Source organism: Caloenas nicobarica, chromosome 1, assembly GCF_036013445.1.
Source record: "Caloenas nicobarica isolate bCalNic1 chromosome 1, bCalNic1.hap1, whole genome shotgun sequence".
NCBI classification, from domain to species: Eukaryota; Metazoa; Chordata; class Aves; order Columbiformes; family Columbidae; genus Caloenas; species Caloenas nicobarica.
The window spans coordinates 198,193,911-198,214,059 of NC_088245.1; the positions used below are offsets into that span (position 1 = coordinate 198,193,911).

Consider the following 20,149-nt stretch of genomic DNA (forward strand, 5'->3'; position numbering starts at 1 on the left):
CAGAGGAGACCCATGCTGGTTTTTTCGGTGTAGCCTGAAGGATTCATTAGTGCAAAATTCCAGCTCGCATTGGACCATATTGCAAGCAAGGAATGAGAGGTGAAAATCAAGGTGGTTAGCAAGATAAAAAGAAAGTAGAACATGCGCCGACAATCAGAGATTATGAGAGTCATTCACAGAGGAGTCTTGCCATGATGCCAAAATGGTCATATGTTGATGATGTCAAGCTTGTCAAGAGCCAGCTGGGGGACAGAGGGAAGTATATACAGAGTTCCCCTATTTCCCAACAGGAGCTGTCGAACACATGAAGTTGGCATTTACAGAACTGCACAGGTACTGGTTCAGGCTGTGACTCTTCCTTACCTGAGTCAGATCCCAGCAGCAGAGCTGCAGACTCCTCTAGAGCCCATGCAGGAGTCACTCCAATCTGCAAGACCCCACTACTTGATAACCCTCCAGTGTCATCTGTCCCTGTGGAAGGGTCAAAACCCACAGGTCGTATTATGGTGAAAAGGGAGAGAGAAGCAAATGAAATGTTGAAAGCTAACCCTAGCCCACAAAGGGCAGGATTAGGAAGGAAATGATAATACCAGCTGCATAAAGGAAACCCATGTGTACACTGTGCTACCACTGATTCTTTGGATCAGTAGCTGCAGATCTGGGTTCATTAACCCAAGCATCAGCACTCTGTTCACACGCCTCCTGCTCTACCCAACAGCACTTATTTCAACTGGGAATGTGCTGAAATTTCTCCACTTGCAGCAAAGTGCTTCAGCCAGAGCCGCTAAGCCATCACTACCCAGCCGTGTCACGCAGGGCACACAGCACAGACTGCACAGCAGGTACAGGTGCTTTTAGAGACTGCTCTTCCATTAATGAGGACAATGGATTAATTCCCCTTTACCCTCTACACGACAGGAAATTTTCCAGTCCAGCTTCAGGAAACAGCCAGGAGATACAATTCTCCAAGATGAACTGTACAGATAAGATGGACTTTCTTTGTTTCTAAAAATAGTACATAAAAGTACCACTAGCACCAGTATTTGAAAAAGTACCTTCCAAAAGAGCCAGTAAGAACCACAGCAAAAGTAATTCTTCCTTCCCCAAAGGAAGAAAAATTTACAAGCCAAAAAGTGTTGGGGAGCCAGAGCAGTGCTCACTCTTCTCCCAGCCGTGATCAAAACCCTGGGCACAAACCCTGGTGGAGCCCCAAGGGGACTGAAGATGAACCAGTGCCCATCGACAGTGTCAAAGGAGCCCTGGCAACAACTTAAATTCCCATCAGCTTGGATAAACAAGTGCTGTGCTGTGGGAAGCAGCTGAATCTGTAGCACAGAGAAACACAAGCCACTCTTGCATAATTTTGCATATAGAATTAAAGAAACCCACTACCAAGTGGTCCTTTCTTCTGGCTTTAAGGTAAATATTTCTGCATTTTAAATCACACACAACCTTCCCATATCATATTTTCACAAGGATTGTGTTATCACCTGCCTGCCCCAAACGAGGCATATTCTTTACAGCATCAGTACCCCGCCTTGTATTTTATAAATTACATTAGCAGCTCTGGCTTTTTAAAACACCTGGGTTGCATGGTCCTGCAAGTATAAATTATTTGCCTGAGAAAAATACCTGTTCAAAAAGAAAGATGCCAAACGGCTTCACAGGCTGGGCAGGCAGGCACTTGCTGCCCGTGCCGGGCAGGGCCGGGGTGACGTTTTCCCAGCAGCGGGTGTCCAGGTGGCATCACGGGAGCCTCCGGGGGAGGAGACGTCAGATGAAGTGCAGCAACCGTGAGGCTGTGGAAAGTTGTTCAAAAGATCCAACCTAAATCTTCTCTACTCTTAATTAAACCAAACCCTGCACCCTGCAGTGAATATAAACATTGATTCTACTTTGTTGAAATGGCTTTTTACACGCTCATTTTTTGCTATTGCTTTCATTTTCTCCTCCCTAGGGAAAGCAGCACACGATTCCTCATGGGTCAGTTTGGAGATATATCAGTGACAGTGTAAATTCTTATATTTTAAATAAAAGTTTAGGTTTGCATCGTGGCAAGAACCCATTCCTGGGGAGAAGGGAAGGCAGTGCCAGACCCACATCCTCCCCTCACAGCGCAGAGCTGCTTGGGCAGCCACCAGGGACATTTGCTGCCCCAGGTTCCACACGGACTTTGAGAGCAAAGATGTCCCAGGCCAAAGCTGAAGCATGAGCAGGCAGCACTATAAGATCTGTAGGCACGAGCGTGCAGGGGCTCCATGGGAGAGGGAATTTCACACTTAGCTTCATTAAATCCATCTCCCTGCAAGGCAGGAAAGCAATCACCCAAAGCAGCTACATGGTAGTGACACAATCTGACACGGAGCCAGATGACATTTTCTGATTTTATTGGACGTTGACACCTTGAGACAAGGCACAACAACTGAGAGGAGCACACCATAAAAAGGTAGCAGGGACCTTTGTGCCCCCAGTCCCCATCCCCAAACTCCATGAACTCCAATGCAGAGTATTAAAAATAAACCTGCATAGCCTAACAAATTGCAGAAGGAATTTAAGTCAAAGAGTGGGGCAGGGAAACAAAGTGAGAGACTAAAATTTAAAACAGTGAAAATTTTTGCTACAAACTTTAGAAGCTTCAAGAGTGATGCAAACAAGCCTTTGATATCTAATGATTATAAATAACCACTTTCCAAAACCAATGGTGGTAAGTAAACATACACAGTTTTTATTCCTTGTATTTTCATGCAAAATATGCAATAGTTAATAATTTCAGTTCCATGTTTTCAAAGTCACTGGAGAAGCCCAATTATCACAACATCCACAGTGTTTTGCTGATTAACTCAGCAATGAGTGAAGTTTCCAGCCCTGCAGAGAAGCCCTGATCCCCACCTCACATTTGCGTACAGAAATGAGAGGGATTAAACCCAAAAAGGAGTTTCCCAAGAAATGGAACCACTCCCATTGCTTTATTTTTTACTTAGTAAGTGATGGCCCAAGCTGTAACCAGAAATGGCATAAAGAACCTGATCTGCTGAAGCTCAGAGCACTCTTCGGAGTAAGGAAATACCACAAAGCTGATACACTCCCTTTTATCTGATCCATTCAAGTAAAATAGCTTTCATCTGTATCACTGCATATCTCAAAAATAAAACCCACAGCGCTTCAGTTCAGAATGACATATAATTTATTCATATAATTCACAAGTAGTTGGACACTACTCAATTTAATCTCCATATGCAAGTGATTTACACAAACATATAATACTAAAATTGCTTGCTTAGAAGGTAAAAAAATACCATGGGTATGAAATGCCATGGTAGATGCTGTTCAATATACTACACAATCTTAGTGTCAGACACTTCTACTCATTTATGTTTTTAGAAAAAAAGGCAATTTGCCATTTTAAATCTTTTTTTTTTTTTAATAAGCAGTCTGGGAAACTCAAGTGGCTTTGCTCTAAACCTTCTAATCAATTATTTCTCCCAGTTCTTAGGAACTGGATTGACAACCAAAGCAACATTTTCAGTAGTTCAAAAAAAATATATAGATTTTTGCTCCCCTGAATTCACCAAGCACAATGTGACCAAGTCACGTTGCTTTCCAACATGTGACACAAAATACTAACCCCTGTATATTCAAAGGAATGTGCAGGAATTTAGATCATGCTTCAGTGTGGTGGTGTTGGTGACAACTGCCCGATGACAGAATTTTTGGCCCCTGCCAGTTTCCAGTAGTTGTGAGCGTGTTTGCAGTTCACTGTGACTGTATTAGCATCACCAGACCATTTGGTATTCATGCAGCTGTGGAATCTGATTGTAATTCTGTATAAACTCTTCACACTGAAACTTGTACCTCATAAACTTGATTAATTCTGCATTAAGCATATATGGCTGCATGGAGAAAATTGGACTTTATAATGTGTTTGCCTGCATTATATTAAATTACATATGTTATCTTCTAGACGAGGTCCAAACATACATTTCACTTGAAATGCCAGTAGTTATCTTAAAACATATCAAGAAGTTAAAAAGCTTTCACGATACAAGATCCGGCTACTTATTCCACATATACAAAAACACAGCTAGAGAAATACAATTCAATTGCCAATGCTGAATTTATGGGGAAAGTCTAAAAAAATAGAAAAACTCTGATACCTGGACATTAATTCAGAATGTAACACTGGATAATGCCACAATATGAGCACCCATTTAAAATGAGAAATCCCCAACAAGAGAAGCATAAGGGGATCTCATATGCGTGACAAAAATAGATGAATACTGCACCAAAAACATGCATACAATCGCCATGGTCATTCAGTATGCTATTGATGGTCTAAACAGTGACCTAACACAAGAGTGAGACTGTTTGCAAATGAAATTGAGTGAGTAACTACATATTCATTAAACTTTCTGATGCAGCAAAGTGAGGGCACAGAGCCATCTCTGGATTCTGGAGCTGTTTTAAGATTCGCTTATGAAATTTCTCTCTGACACGATTGAACTCCATTATGTCCAGTGGATCCTCTTCAATCCAGAATTTGTGGAATTCATGCATTAAGTAGCCTACAAAATAATAAAAAGGAGTAAAAGAGATAAATACAGTATGTAAAGATTACATACAAAATTAGAAAGAAACCTGCAATTCACAATTATGATTTACACAGAGAATCACTGGAGTCTGACACCTCACAACACCTTATAGGGAAAAGACTAAACCCATTTTGGACAAATTCAGAATTGGATGAATATCATACTTTGGCAGGACTTCTCACAATAAACACAAGAAGTCACTAGTTGTCTTGATATATGGATACGTAAATTAAAACATTAAACTAATGAGACAGGAAGATGCTGCTGACACTGCTCCACCAGCCTTCTGTTTATATTCAAGTTCTGCCTTACAGCTGTTTTTTCATGGGAACGTTGCTTACTCTCCCCTAAAAAAGACCTTACTCATAAGTAACTTCAGAGTTACCATCACGCCTTTCCTCCTCATGCACAATTTTACTCGTGTGTGCAACACCTTGCTGGAAATGTTGTTTAACACTTATGCCTATGACCCTGAAAAGATGAATTGATAAGGTGATATACAGAACCACTCACACTGATAAGATAACCCTGTTTTAGGAAGAACTTCGATCCCAAAGTGGGTTTAATATACAGGATCTGATTAAGGCCTTTACTCTCTCAGTTCTGTGCTGTCCTTGAACCTGAAGAGAAACAACTAACAGGAAAACTGTTACATCCAACACTAAGACTTAATAAACTTAATAAACTGGACCCAACCTCTTGATACCACCTTTCGCAGCAGATGAACCATTGAGGAAGTATAAAATCTTTCATGCCAACACAGCAAAATGTGCAAGTAAGCTTTATGTATTCCAGAAAGTGAGGGCATTTGTTGTAAAAAAGGTTTAATTGTTTTTATCCATTTATTTCTATTGTATGTCTCTTCCTCCTCCAGATTCACTGGTGGGGGATTTTAACCATGGCAAGAAACCATAAACAATAACAGAATATGAAGATATGGGAATGAAACCAATCATACTAGACATAACTCTTCACAAGGCCACAGGCACATCAAGAATTTGGCAAAAAGAGTAACCCTTCCAATGAAAAGACGACCCAAGGATGCATAAGTAGATATTTAGGTAGGTACTTACCTGCATTTTTTTATTTATCAAGCAAACCACCACTAAAGACAAAAGCCTGGCAGCTAAACTACCCCGAGTTCCTACCAGCCAGTCCAGCACCACAGACACCGTCACAGAAGGGAGAGCCCTGCTGCAGCGTGTGATGTGCCCACACAGGGTTTTGGGGGAGTGAGTCTTACTAAATAGCATCCTTGTCTGAAAAGCCCATGCTATTTAATGAAAGAGATGCATAGAACACTAATGTTTGGCGTTTATCCAGTCAAGCAATAATAAAATATTACAGCTGCAAACCAAACAAAAATTATATATGATATCTAAATAACCCAACTTAAAAAAACAACAACCACCACATCAAACCACCACAAAACCAAAGACTTTTCAATTGTCATAGGTGTGGAAAATAGTGCATCCTGATTTCTTTTCAGTTTCTTGTCTATATATTGAAAAAATATTAGAAGTGTTGCAACCACTGTGCTAGGATGCACAGCAGGCCTGTGCTATAGAAAGGATGCTCTAATACAGGGGAGAGGGCTGGGAAAGCATTATTTTGATGGGGGGCAACTTCACTGAAGCATGGAGGGTAATGCTTGAGTGTAGATGCAGATATCTTAAGACAGTTTGATTTATGGGGAAGCACTCTCTGTAAGTTCTTTAAAGGACCTTTAATTTCTTATTATTATTTAAAACCAGTCTAAGAAGATAGGAAGGTCACTTTTTCAGGCCATTGGAGGTTTTTGTTTGGAGTTTTTTGTTTTATGTTTGTTTGTTTTACTCCTTGGTTGGGTAGTGGCATCCATCACAACTATGAGCTGAATCCAAGTATCCGAAAAACAGGAGAGCAAGACTAGCATTGTAGTCTCTGTGCTATGTCGGCAGGGTTTTTTTTTTTTGTTTTTTTTTTTTAAGTATGGGTAGTACAAAAGTGTTAGCAGGAGTTCAGATTATGAATTCCTTCCCCTTCCCCAGCACTTACAGAACGTCTGCTGAAAGTGAGTTAGTGTTGGTGCTTCTGGAGCAACGTTGTAGAAATGGGTCTTCAGAGCTCCACTCACGAGCAGGTTGTACGCGAGGTCTGTTATGTTAATGCCCACGATAGCAAAAGAATAGCTGTAAGAAAAAGTGGCAACACTTGTGTACTGTTTGTCTTCTTTTAGCACACTATAAGAATCACTTGTGACACTGACACTGCAGATTGTGTGCTACTGAGGTGTATTAATTCTCTCCCTTGTGAGCTTCCAAGGCAGAAAACAAGAAAAACATTGAACCTGCCTACTTTGTACAGCCTAATGGCAGCATTTCCCTTGTGAAACATATGGTCACAGCAAAACCAGGAATTTAGTCACGGCGCCAGCATTTTCAGTGGAGCAGCACAGAGTCCTTCCTACAGAACAAGAACAATCTCTGCTGCTCCTGTGCTCACCTCTGACATAGGGCAAGCACTCCACATCGTGGCTGCGTCTGCAGGGTGACCCAGCATTTGGTGTTTTAACCCATCTGCCCAACTGGAATTCATTACCCACAGTCAGGAAAATTAGGTTTCAATGATCAGTCCTATAAAGACATTCATATGGCTAAAGAGATCCAGCTGTGAAAAAGATCCAGCTGAGTCACCTCCACTTTCTTGCAAACTGAGAACTGGATACACAGGCCAGAAAACAAGCAAAAACCTAAATCAGAGCATGCTGGCAATAGAAACAAGAAAATCAGACTCATGAAGCAAAACCCTGCCCTGCTAAGAGATATCAACATGGAAAGTATATTTAAGCACAACAGAACTCAGAAATGGGAAGTTATTTCTTAATTTGTGAACCTGTTGCATAAAGAACTTGATATTTCTGGCAGTGACTGTTTCCCAAGAAAACATATGATGTCCCACACTGTCATTTAGTGATAAAAATGAACTTGTTTAGTTATACAGTGTTTTTTTTAAACTCTTCTAAACACAGCTGTCTTCCGTAGATTATCCTACGTATTTTTTCAGTTCGCTATCAAGCAAACTGAAATACTTACCTTTTATTTTTTTCAGGAGGGGGAAAAAAAATATCCAGAAGTTAACTGCAACGTGAAACCTAATGGCAACTTTCACACAAAAATGAAATATGGGCATTAAACTGCTGTATTACAGATTTTCAGATACGCTCAAAAGGAACATCCAGTTCTATACTCATGAATAATGCAGCTATACCAAACCCACTACTTAAGAACAAGAAGAAGAAAAAAAAATCTCAGTACTATTTCTTTTCTATTATACTTTCCTGAAAGCAGATCAGAACTGTCTCTGACAGTAAGAAGTGAAACTTGATCACATTATGTGCTAAGAAGAATTAAATAGATATTAATCACTACTCTATTCATAGCACAGACAAAAAGCTTCTCCTTGCCACAGCATTTTTGGGTTATTTTTCCTAATTCTTACTTCAAACTATTTTTCCTGTAATCTTCAATCAAAGGTGTGGTTAGGACAATACTTATTAGTATGTACACTGAAATTTCCTTTAAGAAGTGACCAGGAAATACCTTTTTAACCCAAAATATATAGCATAATTGTTTACTGTTGTGTTTGTGGCAGCTTTAAAAAGATTTTTAACTTACCCAATTGCCTTATCAAACTTTTTCTTCTCCCATTCGGCTTTGCTGAATTGGCTGGGGAGTGGAAAAAAAAAATTCCAGATATTGCCATGCATTGTGAATTGACAAATATTTTCTTTCAATTTGTTTGATATTATAATGTTGACTGGACAGGGTATTTTATTAATATCCCTGTTGATATGGCTAATCACATTTAACTCTGCTTCTGACTGCACAGGTTGGTATAAAAGAGACTTGAAATGAGTAACCAGCTTTATAGCATCCCTGATAAACTTATTACAAAGTGCGCGCCTGCATCAATGCTCTCAGTAAAAGCCACCTCAATTAAGTCTGAGCTACACAAAAACCTGAAAAATACTACTTTTCTTTTAACTAATCAAAGATTATTTTAGCCTTTTGTGTTCTTGAAGACATATGCGATGCTCATCACTGGAGGCACGAGTCACCTGAGGTGGCAAACATGAAAAATACATGTCTGCTAGAAAGCTTTTTATGTCCAGCCATACTGGAAACCACCCAAAAGCCAAAAATAAGGAACACTATTTCCTATTATTTGGGAAAATAATGTAGAGGTTCTCTAGGACACAGAGGGTCCCTCCCTCAAAACATAATTACTTAGGGAACTGTTTAATTTTAGGTTAAATTTCTGTTCAACATTTTCATTTAAAAGAACTGCCTGATGCAACCAGTCAGCTGACATCCCGCTACCCAGACCTTAACTGTACCCACTCAAATGGACCAAGTTCAGCAGAAATCACTGCCCACATCTATCGGCGGCTAAAAGCAGGCTAAACCTGAACTACAATAAGTATATATTACGCTAAAGACAACCCCCTGAAATTCACATAAATATGGCATTTAAAAATTGTTGTCATTAAGTATTAAAGACACTAAAAGGTTTGTCCCCATCCTGATCTGAGTGATACCAGGTGGCATGTGTGAGGGTAAACCTTCTTTGAATTGGCTTGGTGTACAGGAATATACTCCTTCTCTAAAATCTTAGCTATCTTTGTAAGTTGTGGCATAACATCAGTTAAAAAAACCCAAGCAAACGTTGAATAATAAAGGTGGCGCATGTAGGATGTGGACAAGCACCACAGTTCAACAGAAACAGAAGTCACATTGAGCAAGATCACACCAGAAACCAGCACGGCTGCTAAGCAGTCACACCAGGAAGAATGCCACGGGCACCACCAGCAGCATTCACCTTCTACCAAACACTCCTTCAAGAGATAGAAATTGCACATGCTCACACAGCACTCCAAGATGGTCCTTAGCAATCAAACATGTAAATGAAGAACAGTAACGGGATTCTCAGCTTCGCTGCCCTCATACTGAATACTCAGCATCTGGGTAGTATAGTTCGGTTTCCCATGTAAGAGTTCAGTTAAAAAAAACCTGTGGCTGTTTTCTACAATGCTCCTTAAGCATCATGACAATCCCTGTGCATCAGCACACATTAATAAAAATCATCCATGGGCAACACAATACATAAAGACTGGAATTGTGGGGAGTGCTTGTAGGAAGAGAGTGAATGCCAGTATATATAGGAAACCCCAGACAAACAAAAACTGAGGGCCGACTCTCAGGCTTAAAATCTGTTGTTTTACAGCTCCCACAACCCTGCAAGTGCTTTTTGTCACAGAATTACCATTGGAAACTCAGCCACAAAATACCGAGGAAATTAAAATCTTCACGGGATTCAGATGTGGACCTGCTATATGGATATCTAACACTACTGGCAAAAGAAAAATGTCTTTTGAAGGCAACTGATTATTATGTAACTGGCTGTGAGGCATTTCTGCCCCCCTTAAATAATTATGGCATAAACCTCCTACTCACAAATAGTTCATAATGCAGAATTTTTGCTACTTGAAGCTACCTGATCTCTCAGCAGTCATGATGTTGGACTAGCCAAATTAGACCCATTATTAGTCAAGGCATCTGGAGTATGTGGCTATAAACCAAAAGGCTCTTCAATAGTGCTAACAAACCCTTGGCCTAGGCTACTTTTGATTATCAAGTTATATGGTGACCACAGGGGCACTGTGGACTGTTTTCCTATAGGTAAAAGTCACCCAAAATTTCTCGGTCAAGCCTGGTACTCAATGGGTCTAAAATACAGTACTTTAGCTACATCAAGCAAGGTTGATTTCATTCTTTGTACATAAGCATGCTCAGATGTACCCAGTGCTGCAGCATCAGCTACATTTGAGTTAACTTCAGAGAAAGGCATATGGATCTCTTGGTGTTGCAACAGACTTTCTGTTTATAACATGGCAAATTGCAGTACAGTTTGATCTTTATTTACATGTAGGGTCTCAAAACTAAGAAAAAGAAAAAAAATACCTTAGTTCCTTCTTAGTGACTTCCCTTCATTATGAAAAGACAAAAAGAAAGGTAAACAAAAATACAAAATCACTTGAAATTAGAAGTGAAAACATTTAACACTAAGTTCGACTATTTCTAAGATTCAATGTACAAGCATTTCTCTTGGATTTGATCAGTTTTCAGGATCAGCACTTGAAAACAGCATGTGGCAATACCCAAGCATATGCCCAACAAAAAGAAAAGGAAACAAGCCCCCTCCCAAAATATCAGCCAGCACAGTGCTCTCTCAAATTATTTTTCCTGGTTTCAAGCATTACCTGTATTTAGGCTGAAGAGAATCAGAGAGAACTTGCTGAGCTATCTCAGTGTCCCATTCAGCAAAATACCTGCAGATATACAAGTTTAGGGTGAATCGTTAAAGAAACATAACAAAAACCCCATCTTAAATCATACTAAGATGTCCATACGCACTCTTTTAAAGGTCACTACACGTGTTACGCAGTATGGGTAGCGTTTAATGTGTTAAATTCATTAAGCTACCAGATCGCTAAAATGAAAGATAAAAGCGACCTCAAATTACAAGTGCAATCCTATAAGCAGTTAGTGAACATGCATTACCAGAGTCCCCTTTCTACCCACCCTACAGAAAATCAGTTGCTTATTCCTAGAGCATGTTGGCTGCTGAGCTCGAGAAAAACCCTTTCAGGCTTCTTGATCTGGCAGATTAATTAAGCAAGATAAGAGTCATCACAGGAGACTAAGACATGAATTACATCTTAGGGATTCATCTCCAGTGGAAGTTCAAAGCCAGAGTCAAGAGTCCAGATCCTCAACTGAGCTTTGCTAGAGAAAGACATATGGATAGTGGATGATTTATGTCCTTTAATCTGTAAAAGCAGAAAATATTTCTCTTTCCTCCTCATAGAGAGAGGTTATTTTAGAAAATGTTTCTGAGTTATGTAACCACCTGCAGAAGATGCAAGGGCTGAAGGAAATAACAGGCATTGATGGATTCCCAAATCACCGACCACAGATGTGGTACTAACACCTGCTCTGCATGAGGCAGAAGGGAATAGTGATGTAAACTCACTGCTTAATTTTGGATATTGACAGAAAGAATAAGCAGTCCAACTACAGAAGTCTGCCATCAGTGGCTGCATTTCAAGTGTTTTGCCTAAGAATTTGGCATGAAATTCCAAAAAGCTGAGCAGTAAAGCAGTAACATAACTCTCCCACCCACCCACTTCCAGGGCATTTTGTTGTAAGGAGATCTAGATATTGGTGAAAATATACTTTACAGTTTCTTTCTTGTGGGAAAAGAGTGCTAACCTACTGTGTCACAGCAAAACTAAAAAAAAAAAAAAAAGCTTGGCAAGTGGTATTACTGAGTTGAATTAGGAATACTGAAAGGAGACCCCTCAAGAAGAGATACTCCACAAAACTGGGCTAGCAAATAAATTCTTTCAGTTTCTGCTACGAAGTTTCAAACACTTTTATAAGTTATTCCCACAGACTTGCTAATAATCTTAAAGTAAAGCTGCTATTCTTGACTTCAGACACACTTAAAGCCATCTACAGGGGAACATACTTACACCAAGTTATATAAGCCCAAGAGACCCATCCCTCTGAAGTCTGTTTTAGGATCATCACCTTGGAAACCAATTTCACACCACTGCTTCGAAATCCGAGCTTTCAGTGGTGAATTGGGCTTCAGGCATTTCCACAACTAGGAAGATTACAGGTAAAACATAATTAAACTTCCACACATTAGTACAGCTTTTTCTGATGTAAGATCACTGCATTACTATCCCAGCAACCCAAACACAAAATCAAATTAAATTCCTGGGGGCGAGAAGAGTGGGAGGAAAAACCCAAACCACTCTTAAGTATTGCAGATGTTTCAGATCTACAAGGCCCTTCCGACCTTATCGGCAGCTGCTGTAATGTCTCCCACAAGGACTTGTTTTGATCACGCTTTGTGCATCAAACTAGTGTCTGCCTCCATAAGCACAGAGGCAGGAACAGGCTGGAATTTGGTTGTAAATCACTGACAGAGCAGCAGGCAATCAGCCCTCAGGTCCCTGAGGCTCTACAGCAATTATTTATCTGGCATCTTTTGCCTTCTGCAAGTCTCTGGAAGGGTTATAAATCAAGATTGCTGACTCGGCTACCACAGTGCTGAAAAGCAAATCAGAGAACGTTAAAAAAAAAAAAAAATCCATACAAGACTAGCATGTGCCACCTTCATATTTATCTAAGTGGTGAATTGTTCATTGATCTCCCATCAAAAAAAAAAAAAGTGATTTAATAATCCAGATCCTCAGCTGGAGTAAATCTGGAGTAAATCCACTTAGCTGCCCTGATCCAACGACTTTAGTACCTAAATATTATATCATGTTGCTAGGCACCTAAAAGCAGCCTAAATTGACATATCTAACAAATACATACCTTCCTGCACTCCTTATGTTCCATATCATAAACTCACCCTTTCCAAAGTGTACTAGGAAGTCAGGCGTTCTGCATAAATGAGTTGGTGAGTAGGCCCTCAAGGAATGCACTTAGACAAAGCCTACCCAAGGGAAAGAGCTGTATGCACATTCCGCGCCCCCACCCAAAAAAAAAAAACCAACAGAAATTGTATTAATTTTAGCAATTCTAACCATTTGAAATAAAGTGCCTTAGGAAGGTTAAAACTTTAGTGATTTCACTTTGTCATGATTGCATAAAGCATCATGGTTTAAATCGTATTTGCTGTCTTTCTTGTTCATCCATTGACAGTAAATACAGTATTACTAATTAGCCCAATCACATCAGGTTAATCTTTCTCTCATTCATAAAGTGCCCTCCTGGTAAACATGAATAAATGATAGACATTAGGAACCTGAATTACCCATTGCAGAGATCACTTAGCAGAATACCTAGAAGGAATGACAATCAATCCGCCTATTCTTCCCCAGCGTGGGTTGGAAACTGAATTAAAGCCTTGAATGTATTTCCATTTGACATGAGAACTTCCAAAGGCAAAGAGCCTGCGGTAAACAACTACCAATACACAGGTTACACTGGAGGCAGATGGTGAAACTAATACTTTCTTCAACATTACCGATTTTACAGCGTAAGCTGCACTGTTTAATCTCCCCTCAGACAAATGCTCAATTTCCCTTGTGCTTTTATTCTCATGCAGTTATGTTTTTAAAGCACTACTACATAACTGCACATTGCTGCTGACATAATCCTCAGAGCATCTAAGAACCAACACCTTGCCCTCACAGGCTGGGTGGCTGGGAAGGAGACCACAGCCAGCTCCTCAACTGTGATCCCATCCTCAACTTCTCGCCCTCTGGGCAGCATAGATGCCAAATGTATTTAGGAATGCTTTCCTGGAGCCAGGTACCTGGTATTTTTGGGGACCAACACTGTAGGCTGGCACCTGGATCTCCCACCTCCAAGACACAGGCTTCCTTACTGAGTAAATCTGTGCCACTCTGCTCCCAGAAATGTGCGTGTTTGGCTGCACAGGGGGAGGATTAGAACAGGAGGAGTCCATCTGCCCCACCGTACCTGGAGGCTAAAGCACTCCTTCAGGGGCAGCTCTGGGTTTTGACTCCTCCTCAGCAGGTCTCCCACCTCCCAAAAAGGAGCCAAACTTAAAGACAGCTTTCCAAGCACCTGCAGGAACTCTTTGTCCATTTGTGGCATTTTTTAGAAATAGTTATTTGCATCCTTAAGTGCTTATGTAAGATGCCCACTGGGATTTTTGGAAGTATGTGGAAGCCCAAGTAACTAAGAAACTTTCCAGAAGCTCCCACTGTAACTTGTGTAAAGCACTACACCACAAGCTAGTGGCGAAGACAACTTCATCATCATGTGCTACAAAAATCCCAGCCAAAGTCAGATGGGGGCAGAAGCAGAGGTGGTGTTTAAGTTTTCAATATTTTTTGTTTAAAATAATTAAAAACTCCCTCAAACAGATGGTATGTTTTTATACACCTCTGAAACTTCTGTAAGAAGGCATTTTTCTTGTAGATAAGCTCATTATCACTATTCTGTGTTTCTTGCCATTTCTCTGAAGCACCTTGCACTAGCTACAGCCAGAAACAGGATCAGAAGAATAAATACTGGGACTTACTATTAGACTATTTCCTCCCTCCACTTTGTCTCCTCAAGTTCCTTTCTAATATAAGAGATCTCTAGCTTTCCCTCTGCTTATGGCTCCAAGATTATCTTCCTGAAAAATACTTTCATTATCTGCTCTAGCACAAGGCTTTCCTGAAAGTAAAACCCAATTGGAATGGTTTTCATTGTTCTGCATATATTATCTAAAGAATGATTGAAAATACATTTGGTAAATATAAATGTGCAAGTCCTACCATTCCATTCCATATAATGAAAGCTAAAGGTTTACCATTGGGATACACAGACAACATCTTCAAAAATACAAGAAACTGAAGAAAAAATGTTTATTCTGGTTAAGAGAGAAAAATATTCTTCTCACATTGAAGAAAGGTGTGCTGAAGTATGACATGGGGCTATTTTTCCAGAGCTCACAGTGGAGAGCTGTTATCTGCAGTAGGAGCTGGGTATATTCCAGTCAAGGGACATGCACTCCTCAGCCAGGGAGCGAGCTGCTTGCTTGGCAGGTGTTACACCCAGAGCAGAACAACATGCTGTACAGACTTATCTTAAAACAGGTACATGATGGAGGAAGGTGACAATACCACTTGACTTTTTAAAGAAGGTTATAAACCAGGCCGTTTGGAGCTGACAGGAATAAAGGATGCCCTCTGAGCATCTCAAGCACCTACCTTCAAAAGCATTTCCTCATGTTGCGGATTCTCCGAATCGTACGGCTCTCTGCGCAGCTTTTCAACCTCTGCAATCAGATTTCTGTACCCCACAATCTGCAGCAGGCATGCCTGGAGAGATACTCCCAACCTCAGGGGAAAGAAGTAAACCAGCTCAATCATACATGGCCATGAAACAGCACTGCTGTGTACATGGCCATTTAATTCACATGAGTAATGCTACATCAATTAATCAATAGTCTAACATTTAATTACAATGGGAGAATTTCCAAAAAATCAATGTTACATTAAACAAGGCCTTGTAAAATGCATAGTGCCTTCCTTAGATGATAAAATTTGGGATTTTTAAAAGCTGTGAACAGTGAATTTTCACATTGAAATGTCATTATAACTATATGCAGTGTTGAACGCCTGCAACAAGCACATCACTGAATCTTTCCCCTCATTCAAGTGGCAGCTTCTCCAACAATGCCCTGAGACCAGAGATGTGAACTTAAAAAAGGGTGAGGAGAGAAAACTCAGCAAAAACCTAAAAATACGCATTTTGCTTCCATGCCACGAAAAGTAGCATAAAGATGACAAAACCCAGAAATAATACAGTTCAAAGATCTGCCTCTAGGCAGCTTTTCTTTGGTCTCATGTTAAGAATCACCATAGTGGTTCTCTTTTCATTATAATGCAGATTTTACATTTCCTTTTTAAATTTCCTGATGCATAGGTTTGTTGTTTTTTTTTTTTTTTTGAGGTAAAAACAACCACGACAAACAAACAAAACCCCCTAAAAACTCCCACCAAACATGTGGCTTCAAGGCTTTAAATTACAATGGCGTATTCAGTTTTAGTTTAAGAGGTTATGCAATACAGAAATGCTGCGCTCATAAGAATATTTAATTATAGATGGGAAATATGGGAATAAACCCTTTAATTTTTAATAATGTCTGAAATTATCTGAATGCCTAGTATTAATTGGAGGGCACAGCTAAATCATTCCTCATTCCTCTGAGGAACACGGGCTGCACTGGTTCCTCCTCTGTCTTGTTTGATGTACTGATACATTTCTTTTATTCCATAATACTGTTAAATTTTCTGAGCAGAAAGATTTTCACTCTGATTATCTTTTGAGATTAATCTACAGAATCAGAGATATCATAATTAGACCAGTTCATGCCATTTGTGGCTATAACCCTTTCAGAATAACCTACGCAGTGTTTTCCCTTTTTTTTTTTTTAAGATTTTTTTTTTTTTTTTTAAAAAAAAAAGGTTTCATTTGCTATACCCTACATTTTTACAGAAAGGCTGCATTTCAAAGAAAGCTGAGAAGCCTGACAGGACTACACGTGAATTGCTCCAGCGCATCACTAAACCAAAGCCATACTGGTTTTAGCTACTCTTTAACCTCAGAGTAGCTTAGAGCAGAACATCACAGGCAGTGGCAAAGCAGAGCAATTTTATAATAATTAAAAAATATATATATTCTGAAGTTCCAAGTTGCACAACATACATAAAGCAAGCCATGACTGCACTTTATCTAAAGCCAGTCAAATGCTTGATATAATGTTATTCGTGGCGGGGAGTGGAATTAGTTTCCCCACTCTCCTTTTCATTAAGCTTTTGCTCTCCTCCTTGCCAAGCAGAAGATGTGGATGATGTGCTGATGCCCCACCTCTCCTCCCTGCCACCCTGTGCTGGTGGTGGCAGCTCTTGGAGCACAGGAGCAACGTGCCTGAGCTCGCATCCCCACCACACGCAGCTCCAGGTGCTCCATGAGACGGAGATGTGTCTAAAACTGGGAGTATTTAATGGACTGCTTCCATCGTTAGTGCAGAGTGCACGTCACCACCTGCTCTCACTGCTAGATATACACACTTATCTCAGAGGCATTGATAAAGGGAAATTACTGTGGGCCTCCTCCTCTTCAGGTTATGGCAGCCCGCAGCCTTCAAGAACAGCTCAGAGCAAACAGCCTGGGATGCTAGTTCAGCTCTGCAAAGATGCTACATTAACAAAAATGACTGCATACAGCTTTGCAGAAACAGAGTATGACACATGTCCCCTCGTCCTTACCCCAGGAGATGTCAAGTTTCTACTACGCAAGGGAAGGCCAGAGCTTCTGAACAGGACAGTGTGGATGCAGGTTTTTTCATGTTCAAGAGTAGGCAAGCCAATGGGTTTCCCTTAATCCTGTATAAAGAAATAGCTGACCCACTTTTGCTGAAATTTCTCCAGAAAACTTGAATATAAAATAAGTGGCTCACATGTAAAACTTCAGTGCAGATGCTTAAAGTTTAGCAGAACTATGACTAATTTAATATAAGGAACAATTTAGTGGCAGGATGTTTCTATGTATGCGGCACCACCTTGCGTATGCCAGGCTCCCCTTCCTCACTATTTTGAAAAGATATTTTACCAAACTAGGGCAAGTATGGAGGGGGACGGGGATGAAAGACTCAGTTCTGTGAAATGTTAAGTGCGAGGGTTCTAGTCCAAAAACAATTAAGCATTTGTTCTGTGCTAAGCATAGGAACATCACCTAGACTAAACAAAATATAGGGTTGGTTTTCTTCTTGAATATTAAGACTGGATCCCTCAAAATGTAACTTAAAGTTCAGGGGCCTGATTCAAGCAAGCAGAAATCATTTACACCTGTTCTCTCTTTCTTCTAGAAGACCGCATTTCTTCAGAGAACAAAGGAAATCCCATGAGGAGAATCAGATGGTGACCTCCAGCATAATACAAACTACTATTTTAATGAATTCCTTGGGGTTTTTTTGGAATTATCCCCCCCAGTTACTCAAGGGTCCAACACCAAGAAGTGAGTACTTGAACCACCCTGATTGCTAACACTGCTGCAGCTGCACAGGCCAGGCTCTGAGCTGTGCACATTTACATCCTGCAGTTTTTCCTCATATGTAATACCACCTTCACTAATTTTGCCTTTTTTCCTGCCCCCCCCTGAATTCCAGCAATCAGCATTCTGTGCAATACAAGAGTACCAGAGCTGCAACTCCTTCCTCAGGCCGGCAGTGTCTCAGCGAGGCCTCACATCCACCTGAAGCAGCTGCACTTTCATCCCCCTCCCTTTGGAGGCCATGTGGACAAGGTCCTGTGCAGAGACACCCCTGGAAAAGCTCTGGGAGTGAGACCAGACAATATTTACAGGCTTCTCATCTACGAGACTGAGGTGTTCTCTCTGTTTTGTTTCTCTTATTTTCTTCCCACTTCAATGAGCAGGTCACCATTTTTTCAATCCAGGTGGAGAGCGGTCATGTCCACAACAGTTGTCTCAGAGAGACACCCAGTGTGCTCTTGAAATATATGCTTGTAAGTGTAAATGTTTGTTGTCAATCTCTTCTTACCACTAAGAACTCGTAGCATTAAAAGAACATCAGCTATGCTGTATTGTTAAAACTTGTGTTTGGATAATTAAAGGCAGTTTTAAAATGTAAACCAGTATAATGTTTATGTGTGTTACAACAGGATTTTTTCCCTACTTGAATGTCCGCATACAGCCTTGTGAAGAATCCATCACTGTTACTGCCAGGACCACTTGCCTTGGTGGCATTTTATCCCTGGGGAAGTGGCCCCCATAAATCAATGCATCAACGATATAGTAAGACATCGTGATTCAGGAAGCAGCTAGATAAAGAGACTCAGGACTTTCCTATTATAGTCACCATAAAAGATCATTCATTTTTCCATCAGCTTTTTGACAGCAAAGCTTAAGTTGGAGTTTTATGCTGAGAGACAGCATTCATCTTCAAATTGTCTGCCACAATAGCTATGGAGAATCAGTTCTCCATGGACCTAGGCACTGAGCAAATCAATAATTCTGATTCGTTTTGTAAGGAAACCATGAACTTACTGTGGATTCACATCTGGATTAATCCTTTTCAGCTCCATGATGTCATCTATAGTTTTTTCAATAGCATCAGGGTGAACACTTACTGAAGTTTGCAGCCGCTAAAAAGAGGTTTTAAACACATATTAGTGCTTATGGAAGTTATTATTCAATAGAAGTTAACAATGGTAAGTTTGATACCCAAAAGCTTCTAGATTAAGAGATGAGAAGACCCAACTCAATATATATATACACACACCCTTCTGGTATATTCAGCCTGACTGACTAGTTTCTGTGCGCAAATCCTATAACAACTTGAGTTGCTTTGCCCTGCCCTTGTAGTCAGTCTATGGCATTTCTGTGGTGGTTGCCAGTGAAGATGACCTGCACTGAGGTTTTTGATCAAGGTGCAGCTTCAGACCATCCACCTAATTACACTGGAATTGCTAGCCTTCATTTGACATCCCCTCTCCCAACAGCAAAATGTTTTTCCTTTCTCTTGCACATCATTGCATTTTGTAGAGATGCCCCTGGAAGCTCAGTATTCAAACACCAACATGCCTTCAAAAAAATTAAGAGGTTGAACTTCCTGGTGCATTGTCTCCAAACTACACAACTGCTTAAATTACAGGTTTTAAATAAGATTCTGCCTTTCTGTTTGTGCTAGAAGTACATTTGGAAGCACTATGCTGAACTAAGAGCTATGTGACATAGTTTTTGCTAACACTGGGGTAATCTTTTTAGCATCACTGATTCTCATGCCAAAGAGAAATGAACAGCTGAATGATGCTATTTAACATATACACAAATGCTTTGTGAGAAGAATTCAGGTTAGCACAACCAGTGCTACAATGAAACGATGAAGTGACAGAGGCTCTTCTCCATTAATGTATTTAAAAGGAAAGCAGCAAACAAAGTTGTCTTGGCTGTCTA

The 20,149-nt window shown here is 40.3% G+C and overlaps 1 protein-coding gene across 2 annotated transcripts in view; it reads right to left on the reverse strand.

Moving 5' to 3' along the window:
* Nucleotides 1-4,312: 4,312 nt before the first annotated feature.
* ELMOD1 (ELMO domain containing 1) overlaps nt 4,313-20,149 on the reverse strand; it is a 45,062-nt gene continuing 29,225 nt past the window's right edge. For both annotated transcript variants that reach the window (XM_065649747.1, XM_065649739.1), the window contains exons 5-11: nt 19,241-19,338; nt 15,379-15,508; nt 12,166-12,299; nt 10,891-10,959; nt 8,246-8,296; nt 6,627-6,760; nt 4,313-4,562 (exon numbers count right to left, since the gene is read on the reverse strand). In XM_065649747.1, the coding sequence (XP_065505819.1) occupies nt 4,390-4,562; nt 6,627-6,760; nt 8,246-8,296; nt 10,891-10,959; nt 12,166-12,299; nt 15,379-15,508; nt 19,241-19,338 (789 nt within the window). In that variant the 3' untranslated portion in view covers nt 4,313-4,389. The remainder of the gene's footprint in view (nt 4,563-6,626; nt 6,761-8,245; nt 8,297-10,890; nt 10,960-12,165; nt 12,300-15,378; nt 15,509-19,240; nt 19,339-20,149) is intronic.